A 21,832-nucleotide genomic window follows, 5' to 3' on the forward strand; every position below is an offset into this window, starting at 1 on the left:
AGTGGTTAAGACTTCGCCTTCCAATGCAGGGGGTGCAGGTTCAATCCCTGGTCAGGGAGTTAAGATCCCACATGCCTTGAGGCCAAAAAACCAAAACATAAAGCAGAAGCAATATTGTAACAAATTCAGTAAAGACTTTAAAAATGGTCTACATCAAAAAAAAAAAAATCTTAAAAAAAAAAGGCAACACAAATTTACTATCTTACAGTTATTTGTCTAGAAGCCCAACACAGGTCTCTGTAGGTTAAGTGTTGGCAGGTCTTAGTTCCTTTTGGAGGCTCTGGGAGATCATATATTCTCTTGCTTTTTTTAAGTTTTCAAATGTCACCCATATTCTTTGGCTCAAGGTCACCTTCCTTCATCTTTAAAGCTAGCAATGTTACATCTCTCTGACCATCCTTCTGTAGTCACATCTCCAGAGAAAAGGTTCTCTGCTTTTAAGAACCAAATGTGATTAGCTTAGGCCCACTCTAATCATACAGGATAATTTCCCCATGTCAGGGTCCTTAACTTAATTGTATCTGAAAAGTTTCTTACCAAGTAAGGTAACATATGCACAGGTTCCAAGGATTAGGATATTGGACATCCATGGAGGCTATTATTCTGCCTACCACATATATGGTTGATAATAAATTAATAACAAAGTTTTAGTTATCTTCTTCACTTAATATAGAGGGTCTGGTTACCTGAGAAAGATTTTACTTTACTATCTTTCAAAATTTCTGACCACAACCCACACTTGGAAATGTGTTTTATATCATGACCCCATATACACACAACTAAAGTATTATGTACACCTTGGTGTTTTCTCTTCTATTCCATTCCATACCGTTTTAAAAAAAAATGCTGATTGAGACTCACTAAATTGATTTCAGGACCCACGAATTAGTCAAAACACACAGTTTTGAAAAACTCCTTTATTCTACATGGGTATGTTTTGTATTTGAATTAGCTTGGGTTACAAAAATATGTCTAATTCAGAATAATATATTAGAAAATTTGAGGCATTATTGGAGTATTTCTTAGGAATAGCTAATTTTATGTGTGGAAGAAATGATTAGATTCTGGATTACCTGTGTCTGGCCTCTCTTGACTAGCACCCAGGTATCTGGTGCTGCATAAATGCCTGGGATGGGGGATTTAACAGCTACTATTTATTGAACACCAGATATACTTCCAAATGTTTTATCTATATTATTTTACATATTCTTGTACAACCAAAGCTGTGAGGTGCGTATTATCATCTTCATTTTTCAGAGAAAGAAACTGAGGCTCAGAGAGTTTAAATAACTTGCTTAAGATTACACAGCTAGTTAGGCATGGAGTTGGGGCTTGTACTCATGTCCATCTTGCCCTCTGCTTGAATAATACTTGTTCTTTTACAATCTATAAGTAATCTTATAGATTTAAGCCTTTGTTATACCAGTTAATTCTCATTTCCCCCATCTAGAGGAAGTAGGTTGTGGTGCCATTAAACCCTCAAGCTATAGGATTAATATTGTCAAGGTGCATTTTATTATTGAAGACAATGTTAGTCAGGTATTATAATCATTTTTCTTTTGGCTTTTTGAATAATTTGGACAATGACTATTTACACCTGTAGTTTCTCTACCACATTTTCAGGTTCTTCTGTGTCCCTGAGAAACAATCCCTGTTCCACTCCTCTGTCCATTTTAGTTTTGCCTTAGAGTGATCCCTTCACCCATTGTTACCTTTCACCCATATAGTTCAAGGTAAATATTTGTACTTATGTACACTCTTGGCCTTGAGTTTTCTGTCAGCCTGGCTTTTCTTCTTCTCCCTTTCTGATAGGTCATCAAATCTATTTAGACTTTTTTCTTCCCCTGCATAAATAGTATAGTAAGCTACTGAAGTCCTTAAAGGACCACATTCCAAGGCAGTTTGACAGTTTGAAACCAGATGTCGTGTTTTCGGTATTCGGTTCAGAAATTAGGGCATTGATTCTCCATCAGTGTGTCCCAGATGGGTAAGTTGAAATTTCAGGGATGTGAAGATTGAGAAAAGGTTGAGAATAATGGAGTTAGAGAAAGCAAAGATAATTATTAATCCTTCTAAAAGGTCACTTTCAAAAGTAAAACTAACTTCTTTTTTCTGATTATAAAAGTTATAATCTGATATCTGAAAGTGCTTATAACTGATGTTACATGTGGCAGTTATTTGATAATGTCCCCACATTTTATAATCCTTTACTTCTTATTAAGGGTTTTCATATCATCTCATTTAATCATTGTGACAACTTTATGATGCAGTCTTTATAGATTTTACATCTTTATTTTATAGATGATGAAACTGAAGTTCAAAGAGGTTAAAGTAACCAAAAGTCACATGCCTCTGTCGACGGAAATAATAAACAGTCTATAATAGGAATAGAAAAGAGTTTTATTTGAGCCAGTCTGAGCACTATAGCCTCAGATAGTTCTGAAGAGCTTTCCGAAGAAGCATGGTTTTCAGCACAGTTTTATATCTGTCAGAACAAAGAACATCAAACATCACAGGGGTGCATTCCTTCAAGGTTTCAAAAAAGACAAATGAGCATGCACACAATGAGTCAGCATGGCCTTGGCGCCTGTGAAGGGAGCTTTATCATTGAAGGAGTGCTAGCGTTGATGTTTTAGGGAAGGGAGGCATTTATCTCTGTCTTCAAAACAGACATTCTTTACTTCTGGACAATGCACCCTTTTCTTTAATGATTAAAGCAGATGTACAATGTATGTTTAATGGGCCACAAAACTGGCTATTCTAGTTAGCATAAAGCTTAAGTTAAATAATGTATAAGCTAGGATGACTTCTCCGTATCTCAATGTGTGAAAATTTCTTCCATCACCTCTAAGTAGGAAAAGTCGGCCAAAAACTTGGGATTTCAGTATCTTAAGTCCTGTGTTCTTTCAACTACCTGCTCTGCCTTCTAAGAGAACATCATTTAGTTCTTTGCCCTTGTCAACATATTTACTGATTCCTAGATGATGGTATTTAGAAATTATGTGTGTTTCTGTATGTGTGTATGTACATGCACACACTTTAATACAGTTCTTCCTACTTCTGATTGTGCATTCTGGGGCTTTTTTTTTCTTCCAGTTTTCAAAGATAGTTCCCAGAAAAACCTGCTGAACTTCACCGGCACTATTCCTGTGATGTATCAGGGTAAGTACGGAAGTTGAGAAAATGTGGGAATTTTCTAAAAGAGCAGTTTAATTAAAACTTATATTTGTTTAGTTCCATAACATTCTCAAAGTGGTTTTGTTTTTTTTTTTAGAGAACATTTTTACAAGCTGGTCAATTTTTTATTTATTTATTTTTAAAATATTTATTTATTTATTTATTTATTTTGCGGTACCTGGGCCTCCCACTGCCACGGCCCCTCCCACCGCGGAGCACAGGCTCTGGACGCGCACGCCTAGTGGCCACGACTCACAGACCCAGCCGCCCCGCAGCATGCGGGACCCTCCTGGACCGGGGCACAAACCAGCGTCCCCTGCATCGGCAGGCAGACCCCCAACCACTGCGCCACCAGGGAAGTCCTTAAATATTTATTTTTTTGGCCACGCTATGTGGCTTGCGGGATCTTAGTTCCCCCAACCGGGGATCAAACCCGGGCCCCCAGCAGTGGAAGCTCAGAGTCCTAACCACTGGGTTGCCAGGGAATTCCCCTCAAAGTGTTTTAACATGTATATGATCTATACTGAACCTTACTGGATGTAGCAGAATGCTGTCCCAGTGAAGGAAGGCTTAGGTTAATACCAACAAATTCAGTTCAGTTCAACGAATATTTATTTATTGAATGTCAACTATCTGCCCACTACTCTGCTAGGTTTTGAGGTACAGAGGCGAGCAAGACAGACATAGGCCTGTGCTTGTGGAGAGTTAACTCTGCTTTCCATAGCAAACTGCAGGGATCCCACCTTTTTATCCCATTACCTGAATGTTTTGTTCCCCTCCCTTTCCCTCTATATGATGTAGCATTATCCCCATTCTGTTGGTGAAACTGAGTCCTGGTCACATGGTTTACCTGAGTCCACACAGCTGGTATCAGACTGGAACTTAAAACCCAATAGGAAATTTTTAAAACACAGGTGCCATTAAAGCTCAAAAAAAGCACCATATTTTCAGATCACCTGACAGGTTAAAATAGCTAAGTGTTTGCCCAAAAATAAAAAAAAAATCACTAACTTCCCTATAATTAATTCTGTTTGTCTAGACCTACTTCCTTCAACGTTTAACAGGACTAACCTGTCAGATGGGTGTCATAGGAGCTTGCTTATCTAGTATGATTTGAAGAACACCAGAGGAGCATTGGTTCCAATTATTTCTCTGAAGTGGTGCTTGGAATTCCACCATTAAAAATCCATTCCCCTTTTAAAATGCAAATAATCTCAGGAGGAATAACATCCAAAATCACTAATATACAGTGCTGTGCTTATAGAAAATGCTCGGTAAATATTTGTTGAATGATTGAGTTAGTTTCTTTGATTACTGACTGAAGGGCTTAGGAATAGATGAACTTACTGGGTATATGAAAGAGGAGGTGCACTGAAAAAGGGCTGAGGAAGATCTGGAAACCAAATGGGGAGAGAGCAGTGCAGTTTGCTGTCTCTTACAAAGAATTCATCGCTGTATTATAGGAGCACATTGCCCAACAGACACCAAGAAGATGTATTTTGGGGGACTTTTTTCAAAGTAAGTGCTTCATTATGGTAGTGGCTAGACTGTTACAAACCCTCCTTTATTGCTTCCCCCTGCCCCCATGATGACTTACTGCCAGAGGTTCACTCATGTTTTATTCTTCCTCTGTGTATGTCCAATCATAACATCTCCTTTGCCACAGAGAATGCTTAGAAATCCAGTTTGGTGTTTATGAATAGGAATGTGGTTGGAGATGAAAGTAGGTAGCAGTGGACTCTGAAAAAATTGCAGTGAGGTAGGCAGAGCAGGTATAGAGTCGATTTTTATTTTCTTTCCTTGCTTCTCCCTTCCCAAGCTCTCAGACTGTTTTCTGGCTGCCTAGAGAATTTTACTGAGACCTGTTTCCCATTACTTGTATTCTGTGTTTATTATGGTTAGATGTTAGAGAGAGAGAGAAAGAATTCTTACCACCCCAATGATTGATTGATTGATTGATTGACTGATTCCATAGTTCTTACCAACCCCAGTGATTTCAAGGGTAGTTGCATATTGACAGAGGAACTTACAAATTTAAATGAATCATTGCTTAGTAGCCCTCAGTTTCTAGGACAATGTGGGGAGGTTACAGGAGGGCATAAAAGTTATCTTAAGATGCCACTCATTGGCACTCTGCATCTTCCTAGAGCGGTGGAGTCAGGTCATTGATTCTTATGCTGGTAGTAATTCCAAGGTAGTAATGGTACCTGCAATATCTTTTGGTTTTTTTTTTTGGTAGTACACTCTTTTTCCCCTTTGCTTTTGACTGGAATTATAGCAACTCCTTGTGATGCATACTAGTTATTTCCTGCTGATCAGAAGGTCAGAATGTATTATCTTTCTCATCTGTAAAATGGGCCAATGATAGAGCCTAACTCTACAATTTTGAGGATTAAATGCATTAGTCTAAGTAAAGCTCTTAGCATAGTTCCTGGCACATAGTAAGTGCCTAATAAACGTTGGCCATTATTATTTGCATGCTTTTGTTACTTTTATCTGGTTACTAGTTTTGTTAGTATAATAATAGTACATGCTCATGTTAAAAAATTTTTAATAATTGAAAAGAGATGAGGTTAAGCTTATATCTAACCTCCCACCCAGTCCTGTTCCCCAGGTGAATCTTCTGTTGATATTTCCTTATATATACCTGCAGAAATTTTCTGGATTATTTCTTATCCCTCCAAGATTGTGTCAAGGTTGTGATGACACTTTTCCTTCACCCACCCATTGTTTAGAGATGTGTATCATCTTAGTAAGATGATACCCATCTGAACTTTATTTACAACTAACTTAAATTATGTCCTTATGATATAATTACTTTAAATCTGAGGACTCTACCAGGAGTCCTGACTCTTTGCTAATGAATTACTGAAATTAAGTGGGCAGGGTAGGAGGCAGGGCATTTGCTGACAGAAAAGAATGAGAAAGAAGGAAGAAGGGCACAGAGAATACCAGTAGTGAAATCTTACAAGTTATAGACATGGGAATCAGGCTCACCATGCGCTTTGCCAGGAGTGTGATATTAAAATGCATGAATGCTGCTGGGGAGAGGCATTGATCGAGGCAGCAGATCCTTGATCAACCAGGAAGATACCTTCAATAGACATTCCTTTCCTTTTCTTTAATGTGTAGTGATTAACATTAGAAAATGGCTCCATCGAGATTGGGACTACCACTCCAAAACAAAAAAAATTGCATGGCCTAGGACTTCCCTGGAGGTCCAGTGGTTAGGACTCTGCACTGTCAATGCAGGGGGCATGTGTTCAATCCCTGGTCAGGGAACTAAGATCCCACATGCTGCACAGCGTGGAAAAAAAAAAAATTGCATGGTCCAAACAGTGGCTTATAAATGTTTGATTGTGACCCACAATAAGAAATACTTTCGTATACATAGTTATATATGTATATAACTAAAATTAAATATTATTGTTTGCAGCCTACTAAATTAATTTCATGACCTATTTATTGTGACCAACATTTGAAAAACACTGGTCTAGAGTATATAACATTAGACAGGGTGACTTCTGGAGGAATGTGATGATGTGTCTCAATACCTGTTGGTCACTCTGTGGTGCTGTGATCACATGACTTTATAATCATAGAGTACCAACAGCTATGCCTGTATCCATACTGTAAGTACTTAGATACTATGTATGGTGATGGATGTTAACTACACTTATTGTGGTGATTATTTTGCAATATATACAAATATTGAATCATTACGTTGTATACATGAAACTAATACAGTGTTATATATCAATTATACCCAAATAAAAAGTTTTTTTAATACTTAGATAAAATTAGAAGAGGAATATGGTTCTGAGAACTGCTGATATAAAATAGTAGAAATAGTACTAGGACATTTCTATTATGTAGTGACTTTCAGTTCTCTAGAATTACATGGGAAGCTTTTAAAAAATGTTGTCCAGACCCTGTCCCACTGAATCAGAAACTTTTGGGGAGAGGCCTGGATATTGGTATGTTTCAGAGTTCCTTAAGCATTTCTAATATGCAGACAGAGCTGAGTATCATTGTGCTTAGGGCAGGAGGAAGCAGGATGAAAAAAGTAGAGGATTTCCATAGTAAGAAAAAGATTGCAGTGGAGAAGAAAACTTTTTATTTATACCTTGCTTATTTCCAAAGTGGGTTTGAGGTAAATTGTAAAAATTGCCAACCCGTCATGGTACTTACCATGTCATGTACTGTTCTAAGCATTTTATGTACCTTAACTAATTTTATCCTCACAACAATCCTATGAGGTAGGAGCTTTTATTATTCTCATTTTGTAGAGGAAGGAGTTGAGGCACAGAGAAGTTAAGTAACTTGCCTAAAATCATATAGCTAGTAATGTGTGCAACTAGGATTTGAACCTAGGCATTTGTGCTCCTGAGCAGCCATGATTTTAAATATATTGAAAGACATATGCATTAAGACTGTGAAAGCAGGAATAAATATCAGGAGATAAAATAGAACAGTTAAGATAATTGATCAAATTTCTAGTTTAAGGTTAGTTTTTGCACTTATATTAGGTTTAGCTTTGGGCTTCCTGTAAACCAAAACAGTCAGAGATTTTGGCTCTCAGTAGGCATGACATACATGGTTACATAGTATGTGGTACAGGGTTACACAGTACATGGTACATGGTTACATGGTACATGTACATGGAAGAGCTTTCATTTGGGTTCCTATCTCAGTACACTAAAATTTAAGAGCCACTGGACAAGGTGACTGTTAAGGTTATTTTCAGCTCTAAGTTGTATGTATCTAACCCAGCTTGTATGTTACACTATCTGCAATTAATGAGCAACTTGAGGGCCAGTATCAAATGCATCTTTCATTTGTTCATTCATTCACTCATTAAAAAATATGTATTTATTTATTTATTCGGCTGCACTGGGTCTTAGTTGCAGCACGTAGGAGCTTTAGTTGTGGCATGCGGGATCTTTGGTTGCAGCATGTGAACTCTTAGTTGAGGCATGTGGGATCTAGTTCCCTGACCAGGAATCGAACCTGGGCCCCCTGCATTGGGAGTGCGGCGTTTTAGCCACTGGACCAACAGGGAAGTCCCCATTCATTCATTCTTATTTATATAAGAAATTTTTATTGAGTATCCAGTATGTTAGGCACTATACTTGTTGTAGGGGACATGGAAATAATAATACATAATCATCTCTAGACGTTTATAGTGTAAAAAGAGAAACAGACTTGTAGGCAAATAAATTGGGTGGAGCAAAGAAGGTTACCTAAAGAAGATGTATCCCATACTCCTAGCACAGTAGGTCCTATAAATATTTATTGAATTGAATTGAATAAGCTGGCCATTGTCTTGATTATATTTCCTTAAACGTTATACTGGTGCTTTAATGGGAGCATATTTCCAATGTGAATGTGGATGAAAATAGGAAAATAGGCCTCAGTTTACATAAATCCTTTATCTATAAACTTGACTAGACTTGTGTTTTAAAATGCCACCTAGCTATACCATAAATATAATGTGTGTGGTTCATTATTGTTTGAAGATGTGTTTATTTTGTCTCAAATAGGTAATACATATAACATACCAATTCGTTTGTGGATTTTGGATTCTCACCCTTTTGCTCCCCCCATTTGCTTCTTAAAGCCAACTGCAAATATGGGAATCTTAGTTGGAAAACATGTGGATGCTCAAGGCAGAATATACTTGCCGTATCTCCAAAACTGGAGCCATGTAAGATCAATTTGGATTTTCTTTTAAAAGTTTTTATTTTTCTGAATATTTATCTTTGATCCTAATGGTACAAATAAGTTAGTGAATTTTCTTTCAATGATAATTCTTCTTATGATCTTTAAAAATAATTTGAAATTGAGCTCCCCAGAGTCACCCAAGACCCAGAACCCTGCATGAAGCTGCTCTCTCCAGGTCTGGGAGGCAACCATTGTTTGCTCCCTGTCTTTTTATAGTTGTTTGCCGTTTGATAAAGCAAATGAAGAGCTACTAGCAAAATATTGGGCATTATTTCCTAGTTCCTCCCCAGTAAAGATTCTTATGTAATATGTGTATTTATTTGTAGTTTTGCCTGTTTTTAACCTTTATGTAAATTGAATCATATTGTATATAATCTTCTATTACATGCTGTGTTTTAACTGAGCATTAAGTTTTAAAAATTCACCCACAGCAATGCATGAAACTGTAACTTATGTGTTTTACAAGCCCTCACAGGGACTTCCCTGGTGGTCCAGTGATTAAGACTGCGCTTCCAGTGCAGGGGGCACAGGTTCGGGGAACTAATCCCACTAATTTGGCATGGCCAAATAAATAAACATAAAAGTAAAAAAGTAAATAAATAAAAATAAATGGCCCAGACTTAAAAAACAGAAACAAAACAAAACAGAACAAAAATACAAGCCCTCACATTATGCAATTTTGTATTCTGCATATTTCATCTATCATTATATTGAGCATTTTTCCATATTAAACAATATTTTCAAAACACATGGTTTTTAATGGTTGCCTGATGTAGATTGCTGTTAGAAATTTAATAATGAGCATCCTTAAATATATATGTAAATATAAATGTATATATCTTATAAATCTTTAATAATTTCCTAATGATAAATCTCTAGGAATGGAATTATTGGATCAAAGTTTTAAAATGTTTTGAAGGCTATTCTTATATATTCCCAAATTGGCCTCCAAGAGGCAGACAAAATGTTGTAATTCTACCATCAATAGAAATCAGTATGGGGGGTACCTGTTTTACAGCACCTTTGCTCTAAAGGATGCTATAAAAGAAGGTACTATCATTAAAACAAAACAAACCTTTGCTTATCTCTATGGTTCATTTACTTAGAAGGATGTAGAATCTGCTCTCATTTTTGTAAGTAACTACAACTTTTATGAAAGGATAATTTATAATATATTTGTATATACCCAGAAAGTTGTAGGACAGGAGGACAGGGATCTGTCAGAGAGGAGTGAGGTTGAAGTAAAGGATGGCATTAGGATTATCACTTCTTATTTTATATACATATTGTAAAAGGATATGCAATTGTGGATGCATTTCATATTGTTTTATGGTTTTCTATTTTTTTCATATAAATAAAACTTTTATAAAGAAGAAAAAAAGAAATAGAAAAAGAAAAGCTGCATACCAAATTGTCAGTAGTGGAGTTTAGGTGGGGAAACATTAATCTTTTACTTTATGAACCTGTGCATTATTTGCATTACTTGGTGATTTAAATAAGATTACCAGTTAAATGTGACGAATAGGGCATGATAAAAATTCGTTAGTTGGAAGGACAAAAATGATGTCTTAACCTTAATGTTTAGTTCTTTGGTTATTTGAGAAATTGAAATCTTATCATACATTTATTTATCATGTACGTTTCTTCTTTTTTGAATTGTCTGTTTATCTCTTTCATCCATTTTTACAACTTTAAAAAAAAATACTATCCTTTAACAGTATTTTGACATCTGTGCCCTATTGTGGGAATTTATCTTTCCTGTTTCCTCTTTCTGGTTTTCTTTGGCATCTCTTTTCATACTTTTGTTTGTTTAATAAATACTCAGAGATAGTCCTATAATCTAGTCAAGGTTGTGCTTGATTTCAGATCAGACAGTATTGATTCCATTTTACTATTCTGAACCTCTTTATTATAAGCTAAAACTAGTCTTAAGAAGATATTATATTATTTAAATGGCCCTATTTAGAAGAACTACATTTGGGGGAGGGGGAGAGATTAATTAGGAGTTTGGGATTAACAGATACACACTACTATATATAAAATAGATAATATGGCACAGGGAACTATATTCAGTATATTGTAATAACCTATAATGGAAAAGAATCTGAAAAAGAATATATATATATATATATATATATAACTGAATCACTTTGCTGTACACCTGAAGCTATAACACAACATTGTAAATCAACTATACTTCAATTTAAAAAAAGTATGATGTTATGATTTTTAAAAGTACTACGTAAACTTTAAGTTCCACGTGCAGTTGGAATTACATAGTATAACTCTACAGAGTTTGGAGCTAGAAGGAATCTAGAGGTCATCTAGGCCAAGGATTGCAGACATTTTCCCCAAGAGAGTCAGTGTGCTGCATTAGGCCTACAGAATTTTGTTTGAACAGCACAGTGGTTTTATTTTGCTTTGTTTTGTTCTTAATATGAATTTGAATGACTATACATGTACTCTTTGCAATTTACCACAGTGACCATCTCCCCAAATTTTCTTACACTTGACAACTTCACACATTATGTTATCTGCTTAGTCTTTAAAGGTATATGAGTTTTTTTATTCTAATAAAAATTTTATTAGAGTGGGCTTCCCTGGTGGCGCAGTGGTTGAGAGTCCGCCTGCCGATGCAGGGGACACGGGTTTGTGCCCCGGTCTGGGAAGATCCCACATGCTGCGGAGCGGCTGGGCCCGTGGGCCATGGCCGCTGAGCCTGCGCGTCCGGAGCCTGTGCTCCGCAACGGGAGAGGCCACAACAGTGAGAGGCCCATGTACCGCAAAAAAAAAAATTATTAGAGTGAAACCTAGACTCTGAGAAATTAAGCAATTTTTAGAATGAGCAAGCCACTGAATATTCCTAATAATAATAAAAAACGTATTTTACACTCACAACATACAATTTGCATACATTAGCTCATTTGTTTCTCATATTTTTGGGATTTATTATTCACATTGTATTGCTAATAATACTGAAGCTCAGAGAGGTTAAGTGCATTTCACTAAGGTTGCTTAACCAGTTAAATTAAAATGAACGGTACTGGATTAGATAAATATCAGTATTAATTTTATGATTTGATAGTGGTTATATAGGAGAATGTTTTGTTCTTTCTTTTAGGAAATATATGCTAAAGTATTTAGGGGTGAAGGGGTATTATATCTTCAGTTTACTCTCGGTTCAGAAAATAGAGGAAAAGAGACTAAGAAAGCAAATCTGATAAAATGTTAACATTCGAGTAATCTGGGTGAAGAGTATATGGAAATTCTTCGTACTATTTTTTTGCTACTTTTCTGTAAGTCTGCAATTATTTCAAAATAAAAAGTTAAAAAAAGACAGACAAGACCATTCCCAGATATAGGTACTCTGCTAGTAAGCACATTTATGCTGTTTTCCCACTTTTTGGAGATGTGGGTTAGCATTTCTCCCTTTTTTTTCCAGCTAAAAAATTAATTTTTTTCAATTAAATGTATTAAAACAGTTAAAAGTATCATATAATTTGTATGGTAGTTTTCGAAAAATGAGAGCATGACGTAATACTTTCTTTTGGCTAACTCTGTAACAAGGTAGTATTCCTTAGCAAAATTTTTGCATAACTTTTCCCTTTGTGTGTGTTCTGTAGCCTAAATCTGTCATTGTTGGATTAATTAAAGAAATGATTGCCAAGTTTCAAGAAGAACTTCCCCTGTATTCTCTGCCATCATCTGATGAGGCACAGCAGGTAGACTTGCTAGCCTATATTGCAAAAATCACTGAAGGTTTGTATTTTTGTTTAATCATAAGAGTTATGAGTTTACAGTTTCTCATTAATATCCTTTACTCTCTGCTACTTGATTTCTCTAAATAAATACATGCTTGTGTATGTACATATCTGTGTTGAATCAAAAATTCCTATATGTTTATTGTAAGGTAAGTATTACCATACAGTTCCAATGAATATGGTTTCTTAAAATGTAAAAGATTACTTTTATCCTGACAGCTAAAATAATTTGTTATTTTCAAAACCACTTGATATATATTAATGATCCCAAGCTTTTTTCATTATATGTTTATGTGGCTTTTTGCCTCATTCAGTATACTGGACCAGAGAATCTATGATTCTCATTGTTTCTCATTGAGGATAAAGCAAAATACCCATGCTTGCAAAATTTCATGTTAAACATTTTTTTGCATTGTAGACTAGAGCAGTAAGAATCACAATGTTTTTCAGAATTATGGAAATCCTATTTTTTTAAGAGTTTTATATAATATTTTTTAAATGTTTGGAAAGATTTTCTTTTTAAAATGATAGCCTCTATTTAGTAGAATATTTATTATGAGATTCCTGTCTTTCTTGCATTTCATTTGTTCAACAATATTTTTGAATGTCTATTATGGAGTGCCTAGTACCATGTTTTCTGTCCAAGTTATTGAACTTTGGTGTATTTTTTTAAGATGCTAAAAAGATTTTTGATATTTTTAAATTCTTATGATAGTTCACTTTACTTTTTAGGTGTCTCAGATATAAATTCAAAGAACTGGGCAAATCATGAGAATAAAACAGTCAATAAAATTACTGTGGTTGGCGGTGGAGAACTGGGAATTGCCTGCACATTAGCAATTTCAGCAAAGGTATGTAAGCATAGTGGTTATAAATACATCTGTCATATTGCTACACTTTTAGGCAGTTTCTATTTAACACACAAGAAATAATGGCTTCATTTTGTCATGTGGGAAAACTTCATTTTGCCTTAAAATATATTTAGTAAGCTGACAAAAAAATATGTGAAAGCTGTCATCAGTAATGTTGCTTCTTAATTAGTAGTTAGTCGTGGAATAGGCTTTGAAAACATGATTTGAACAATGGGCTCATCATCCTAATCCAAGGGAAACCTCAAGTTGACATTCATCTGACTTAGTCACAAATTCTTTTGTGTTTTCTGAGTCCTGCTGCTTTAATTAAACTCTTATTTAATATAATACTTAATTTAGGTATTTCTAAAATTAACATTTTTTAAAAACAATTGCCTTTTCTTGTGTAATTACTCCACTTTCTTTTAGGATCATAGTTCCTAATTTGATATTTTACAATAGTTTGAGATTTGCCTATTTTTCCATCAGTCCTTTTTACTAGATCTTTTCTATATAAATTATTTTCAGAAAGGTTTAAGTTCCCCTTCATAGAGGTTGAAAGACCCTCCAGGGCCCAGTATCATGGTAACAGCATGTCTGTGTCATTTGAGCCATGTAGACCAGAATAGACTAGCTCAGGGGTCCCCAGCCCCCGGGCCGAGGACCACTACCGGTCTGTGGCCTGTTAGGAACCAGGCAAGAAGTGAGCGGTGGGCGAGCGAGTAAAACTTCATCTGCCGCTCCCCATCGCCTGAACCATAACCGCCTGAGCCATCCATCCCACCGCCCCACCGCCCCCGGTCTGAAGAGAAATTGTCTTCCACGAAACCTGTCCCTGGTGCCAAAAAGGTTGGGGACTGCTGGACTAGCTCTTCCTCCATGTATTTATTTGATAGCCGGTATTTGGTTTTCTTTTCTATTAACGTTTGATTGATTGCCATCTAAATTCTTCCCTTTCCATTTAAGATTCACGTATATCTTGGAGGTAGGTTCTACTAGAGCAAATAGTTAAATTGTATCCAGGGAGCTAGAAGATTTTAAAAGCTAACTGTTCAGAACCGTATATGCTAACTTTTGCCATATTATATTTTCATTTCCTCTACACTCCATCTGAATGCACTCTTCCTTCTTAAGTGGAATTTGAAATGTTTGTAGACCTTTTGTTAGTAAATAGAATGCTTCTATAAACATTGCCTTACAAGTTGTTTATTTTCTTGTCTGAATTTTCTGTTAGGGGTACGTAATCTGAGAAATAGTACTAGTGAGTCAGAGGGCATGAATGGTTTTTATGGTACTTATTACATATTGCTAGATTGCTCTTCAGAAGGGCAGAACTTTACACTGCGAATAACCGTGTAATTTACACTGCTAATAACAATGCACACATCAACCTGATTTTTGTTGTTGCTAACAGTACTAAGTTTTATCAATTTTATTTGTTTTTGGTAAGTGTAGGAAGACCCCTTAAAGTCATATTTCTTAAACTGTTAGAAGTCGCACTATCAGTATTTCTTTGTTTGTGAACTGTCTAGTTGGAAAGTTTTTTTCCGTTTTTCCCTTTAAATGTTAATATTTTGATACAAGGTACAATATTCGAATAGTGCAACAATATTCAACTAGTGCAGTAGTAGTCATAATAATGGCAGTAGTTGAAGTGATGGTAGCAGCAGTAACTAACCCTTACTGAATGCTTACTAGATCCAGGCACTTGTCTAAACACCTGTTTCATTTTTTTTTTTAATTGATTGATTTTTTTGGCTGCGTTGGGTCTTCGTTGAGTCTTCGTTGCTGCGAGCGGACTCTTCTCTAGTTGCAGTGAGCGGGGGCTACTCTTCGTTGCAGTGCATGGGCTTCTCATTGCAGTGGCTTCTCTTGTTGCAGAGCATGGGCTCTAGGTGCATGGGCTTCAGTAGTTGTGGCACATGGGCTCAGTAGTTGTGGCTCGCAGGCTCTAGAGCTCAGGCTCAGTAGTTGTGGCTCACAGGCTTAGTTGCTCTGCGGCATGTGGGATCTTCCTGGACCAGGGCTCGAGTTCCCTGCACTGGCAGGCGGATTCTTAACCACTGTGCCACCAGGGAAGTCCCACTTGATTAATTTTTACAACAACCTTGTGGCTTAGGTACTATCGTTACTGTCATTTTACAAATGAAGAAACCAGGGCATAGGGAGGTTACCCAACTTACCCAAAGTCACAGTATTAATAAAAGGAGCCAGGGTTTGAGGTTGGGCAATCTATTTACAGAGCCTGTATTCTAGATCCTTATTACCCAACGTGTGGCATTGGCATCATCTGAGATTTTATTGGAAATACATAATCTCAAGCCCTACTGCAGATCAAAGGAAGTAAATCTGCATTTTTACAAAATTTCTGGTAACCCATGTGCTTCACTGATCTATTAAATGGCGATCCCTTAAAGCTTGAGAAGCTCTGCTCTAAACCACTATGTAACACTGCCTTGTTGTGGTTATTGATGGACATTTAGTTTGTTTCTAGTCTTTTGAATATCCTTATACATATTGTATCATTTTACACATGTACTAATAAACTTGTAGGATGATTTCTACAAATGAGGTTGATGGATTAAGGGAGTTGTGTTTTTATTTTTTTTTTAATAAGGATTTTTTTTTTGATGCAGACCTTTTTTTTCCTTTTTGTCTGTATTGAAATTTGTTACAACATTGCTTCTGTTTTTATGTTTTGGTTTTTTGGCCATGAGGCATGTGGGATCTTAGCTCCCCAACCAGGGGTCGAACCTGCACCCCCTGCACTGGAAGGCAAAGTCTTAACCACTGGACCACCAGGGAAGTCCCTGTGTTTTTAAACTTTGACAGAAATTGTCAAATTATCCCTCATATCAATTGTGCTAGTTCATTCTCATTCCCACAGTGTTTGAGAATACCTGTTTTCTCACACTACTGTTAAACTTTGGGATCTTTGCATGTCTGATAAATGAAAAATGGTAACTCATAGTTTTCTTTGCATTTCTCTTATGAGTGTGGTTAATGTTAATAAAATTAATAGGTACCATTTAGAGAGGACTGCTCTTTGTCAGCCCTTTGTCACATAATTAATCTTCATAACTCCAAGAAATAAGACAAAGTTCAGTGACTTGCTCAGTCTTGCAAAGTTAATAAGTAGCAAGGCTGGATTGCTTCCTGTACACTTTCTGCCTCATAGTCTGGTAGATCCCTGGGTAGTCTTGCTCCTGCACCTTAAGATAGGAGAGATACTCATATCCCTGGCTGCTTTGGAAAAAGGACTTCCACAAAGATAAATCGACTCTTAGGAGTTTCCATCCTGTTGTTTATGGTCAGCCCACCATGGCACCTAGAAAGCTGTCTATAGGCATGTGAAGTATTTTCCATGAGATCTCTGGGGAGAGAACTGCATGATAATTGGGTTTTATTTTAGCTTTATGATTATTATCTTTTTTTCTTTTTAAGAGAAACTTGGCATTAGTGTTGACATTGATGCTAAAATAGACCAAAAAATAGACCAAAAAAAATCACTCTAAGTTCTTTCAGAATGGAAATTATGACAAAACGAAAACATAAACGGAAGAACAATAACAAACATATTGAGTGCACCATGTCATCTTTATTACTCATTATCCCATCAAAAAAAACCTGCACTCTGTGACTTCTGAGTTAAGCCCTGTTAGAGCCCAGTTTTTAGTTAAGCCTAAAGGATCACATTATTCAAGTGCATAGTATTTTCTTGCTTTCATGTCCCTTTTATTGCTATTGTGCTACTTCCTTCATAAGAGAGCACATAGGCCTATGTATTCGTTCTCCCTTAGCTCTCACTTCTGAATGAATTTAAACTGAGTAATGGGCCATGTGCAGTGTAATGCTCTTCTTTTTCTTATTGTACTGTACAGGGCATTGCAGACAGACTGGTCCTCTTAGACCTCTCAGAAGGGACTAAAGGAGTGATAATGGACCTTGACATATTCAACCTGCCTAATGTGGAGATCAGCAAAGGTCTGGTTATTCTGCTTAAAAGATTTGTGCCTTGTTTGCCCTTATATTTGAGTCCTAGAATTTTTTTGTAGACTTTATTTTTTAGAGCAGTTTTAGGTTCAGAGTATTATTGAGCAGAAGGTACAGAGATTTCCTGTATACCCCCTGCCCCCACACATGCACAGCCTCTGCATTGTCAGTATCCCCTACCTAAGTGGTATAATTGATAAACCTCCCTGGACACATCATTATCATCCAAAGTCCATAGTTTACATTAGGGTTCACTCTTGTCTTTGTATATTCTATAGGTGTGGACAAATCAAACATGTATCCACCATTATGGTATCAAACAGAGTTGTTTCACTGCCCTAAAAATTCTCTGTGCTCTGCCTTGAGTCCTAGAATTTTATTGCTGAAAGCATCTTAAAGATCACCTAGTCCAAGTCCCTCATTTTACATATTGGGAAACTGAGGTTCATATAAATTAAGGGACTTACCTAAAGTCATACAGATTGCAACTAATTAGGTTAATAAGAGTCAGATAAGCAAATAACATTCAAATTGGTTGGAAGGATTTATTTTCAGTCTCTGAATTATACCTTAGTATAAATTGTTTTCTCTGATTGCTTCCTTTTTCATAATATATTGGTTAAGAACACAGATTTTAGAGTTAGACATGGGGGTTTGCATACTAGCTCTGCCATTTGTCAGATTATATAATCTCTCAAAGTTCAGTTTTATCATCTGTAAAGTGGGAATTAATACATACCTCTTGGTATATAGCAAAGTGCTAAACCAAGATTAAAAAAAAATTCATTCACATTGCTTTCACTAAAAATATATTGTTAAAATGAATTTTAGTAAGAACAAAAGAGGGATTTGTATCATTAATAAATAAAATTTAGAATGTTAAAAAAGTAATTTTTAAAATCTTTTTAATTCAAAAGATTTGCATATATTTAACAATGTACATAATATATTAGTACAGATGTATATATGTAGGTAAATACCAGATTTGGGTATGTGGGAATAAAGTTATTTTATTACCAGGGATGCATGATCAAAAAAAAAGTGGAAAGCCATTGAACTAGAGAATGTTTAGTCTCCAAAAACCAGGTTATAGCTAGAGTCAGGTTGTAATATGCTATAGTTGCTTAGCTTTCCTTTGCCTTTCCTTACTCAGGTCTTGTGTATTCTTTTTTTTTTTTAATAAATTTATTTATTTTATTTATTGGCTGTGTTGGGTCTTCATTGCTGCGCGCGGGCTTTCTCTAGTTGCAAGGAGTGGGGGCTACTCTTCGTTGTGGTGCGTTGTGGGCTTCTCATTGCAGTGGCTTCTCTTGTTGCAGAGCATGGGCTCTAGGCATGCTGGCTTCAGTAGTTGTGGCACGTGGGCTCAGTAGTTGTGGCTCACGGGCTCTAGAGCACAGGCTCAGTAGTTGTGGTGCACGGGCTTAGTTGCTCCACGGCATGTGGGATATTCCTGGACCAGGGCTCAAACCTGTGTCCCCTGCATTGGCAGGTGGATTCTTAACCATTGCGCCACTGGGGAATGTTAACCATATTTTTAAACCATATTCTTAACCATATTTTCCAAATAAAATATGGTTATTTTCTTAACCATATTTTCCAAATAAAATATTGAGACATGGTTTCACAAGGCTGAATGTACTAAGAACCGCGGTGGATCAAAAAGTTGAAATTATACCTATAGGTTATAAAAATTGGGTGTAATAGTTCTAGCAAGCCTCTGGATCCCTGTAGGATACAATGGATTTATTTTCCTTCTCTGGAAAGAGTACAATAGTTCCTTTAATGGTCCTTTTGTAGGCCTTGTACAGAGGATCCTTTGGGGAGCTGGATAGCCTCTTGTGCCTCTCATTTCCAGGTACTGACGTTCTTAAGGGACCTCTTCACTCTTCCAAATCACTCCAGGAGACTGTTTAGTACATGGACCCTACAGGTTGTGAGGCCATTTAGGACCTGAGGAAATTGTTTCTTCCTATGTGTCTCATTAACCATCAATAACTATTGTTTCAGATAATTGAAAGAATAGAATCCTTGGAGTAGATATATAGGATGTGGTACTTGCCACCAAGTAAGGAGTTTTGAATGAATGAGCACTATATTGGGGCAACTTTCATGTTCCCTTTGTTAATTTTGATTGCATATTCCTGATAATTACTATTACATGAGGTAATTTAAAATATAATATTAGCTAACATCTCAAATATGTTCTATGATATGGAGAAGTGTGTTAATAATTTTGGGAAAGTAAGCTCATTTGGAAATTTTAGTAATGCCCCATCATGACAGGCATTGATGATCATCCTAGAGTTGTACTTTTCTCCATTTGGATTTTTTAAATAGCTACTAAAATACTTTGGGGAGGGCTGTGCATAGGTATATATGAGCCTGCAAACATGCATACTATACATACATAAACAAACAGTGTGTGCATAGACTAAATCTGGAGAAATACTGAGGAACTGTTAAGAGTAGTTGCTTCAGGAGTCAGATTGGGGAAACTGGTTCTGCAATTGTTTTTTGCACTTAATTTTTTTTTTTTTTTTTGCGGTACGCAGGCCTGTCACTGTTGTGGCCTCTCCCGTTGCGGAGCACAGGCTCCGGACGCACAGGCTCAGCGGCCATGGCTCACGGGCCCAGCCGCTCCGCGGCATGTGGGATCTTCCCGGACCGGGGCACGAACCCGTGTCCCCTGCATCGGCAGGCGGACTCTCAACCACTGCGCCACCAGGGAAGCCCTGCACTTAATATTTTTATCCCTTTTCTTATTGTGTTAAAATACATATAGCATAAATTTACCATTAGTGACATTCAGTATATTCACAATGTTGTGCAACTGTCACGAATATCTAGTTCCAGAACATTTTCCTCACCCCAAAAGGAAACCCTCTACACATTAAGCAATCACTCCCCATTTTCCCTTTTCCCCAGGCCCTGGCAACCACTGATCTACTCTGGATTTGCTTCTTCTGGATGTTTCATATACGTGGAATTACACAATATGCGGCCTTTTGTGTCTGGCTTCTTTCACTTAGTATAATGTTTGCAAGGTTCATCTATATTGTAGCATTTATCACGCCTTTTTATGGTTGAATAATATTCTGTGGTCTGGATATGCCACATTTTATTTATCCACTTATCAGTTGATGTACATTTGGGTTGCATCTTTTTGTTATTGTCAGTAGTGCTGCTGTGAACATTTTTGTACAAGTTTTTGTTTGAACACCTCTTTTCAGTTCTTTTTGGTATGTACCCAGAAATGGAATTGCTAGGTCATATCGCAATTCTGTGTTTAAGTTATTGATTAATTTATAGTATCATTTTGAAGATCATTATTAATAGCACATAGAGGTCTAAATAGCTCTATATCTTTGAACAGCTTTATAATAATATTCCATCATATGGATGTCTGTCTCCTATTGGTAGACATTTAGTTTTTTTGTGTTTTTCTGTGATTGTAAATAATGCTGCAGAGAACATTGTAATGTAATAAAAATCTTTGTGTATTTCTCTACCTAGTAGGATAAAGTAGAATTACTGGGTCAAAGGTGTTTTTAAAATGTATATTATTAAGCTGTACTAATTTATACTCTCACCAGCAGTATATGAGGGTTCCTGTTTCCTTTCTGCTGATTACTTTTATTTTATATTAAACATAGCTAATAGAATAATTATCCTATGATATTATTTTGATCATGTCATTTCCTGGCTGAAGACACTATTATGTTGGTCCCTTATCCTTAATAATAATAATAGATGCCATTTTTTTTCAGGGAATCCAGTAATATAAGCTAGATAGTTTACATATATTCCATTACTTCTCTTACTTTATTTTATAGATGGCTGAGAGAGATTGTGGCTTTGGTCACACAGTTAGTAAGCAGGAGTTTCAAACATGTTTGTTACCAATTTCTTATGATTCACTCCAGAAATAGTCTCTGCATATACAAGCATAGATATTTGGGTGTATGAGTATGTGTATGTGTGTGCCTCAAGAAAAAAGTGTTCAATAGTTGCAAATTAAAAAATAAGTTGTTGTTGGGAGTTCCCTGGCGGTCCAGTAGTTGGGGCTTCAGGTTTCCACTGCAGGGAGCATGGGTTGGATCCCTGGTCAGGGAACTAGGATCTCACATGCTGTGTGGCATGGCCAAAAACAAACAAAAAAAGCTGTTTTTGACATATGGAGCAAAGTAAAATTTTCTCAATAGCCAGTGGTTCTTAAAACATGGGTTATGGATTGATCCCTTGTGTGAGAATCACCTGAGGTGCTTTTTAAACTTACAGAAGCCTGTGTCCACCCCAGGCCTATGGAGAGATTAAAAGGCTTTA

At 36.5% G+C, this 21,832-nt stretch overlaps 1 protein-coding gene across 6 annotated transcripts in view; it reads left to right on the forward strand.

Moving 5' to 3' along the window:
• The window catches only part of UEVLD (UEV and lactate/malate dehyrogenase domains), a 46,692-nt gene that overhangs the window by 7,412 nt on the left and 17,448 nt on the right, over positions 1 to 21,832 (forward strand). For 2 of the 6 annotated variants that reach the window (XM_060303438.1, XM_030864914.2), the window contains 5 exons: positions 3,097 to 3,162; positions 8,721 to 8,884; positions 12,525 to 12,660; positions 13,395 to 13,513; positions 17,395 to 17,497. In XM_060303438.1, the coding sequence (XP_060159421.1) occupies positions 3,097 to 3,162; positions 8,721 to 8,884; positions 12,525 to 12,660; positions 13,395 to 13,513; positions 17,395 to 17,497 (588 nt within the window). Of the gene's footprint in view, positions 1 to 3,096; positions 3,163 to 3,702; positions 4,696 to 8,720; positions 8,885 to 12,524; positions 12,661 to 13,394; positions 13,514 to 17,394; positions 17,498 to 21,832 lie in introns of those variants that run through there. The other 4 variants (XM_060303439.2, XM_060303440.2, XM_030864918.3 and 1 more) reach the window with 3 other exon arrangements.

Source organism: Globicephala melas, chromosome 8, assembly GCF_963455315.2.
Source record: "Globicephala melas chromosome 8, mGloMel1.2, whole genome shotgun sequence".
NCBI lineage: Eukaryota > Metazoa > Chordata > Mammalia > Artiodactyla > Delphinidae > Globicephala > Globicephala melas.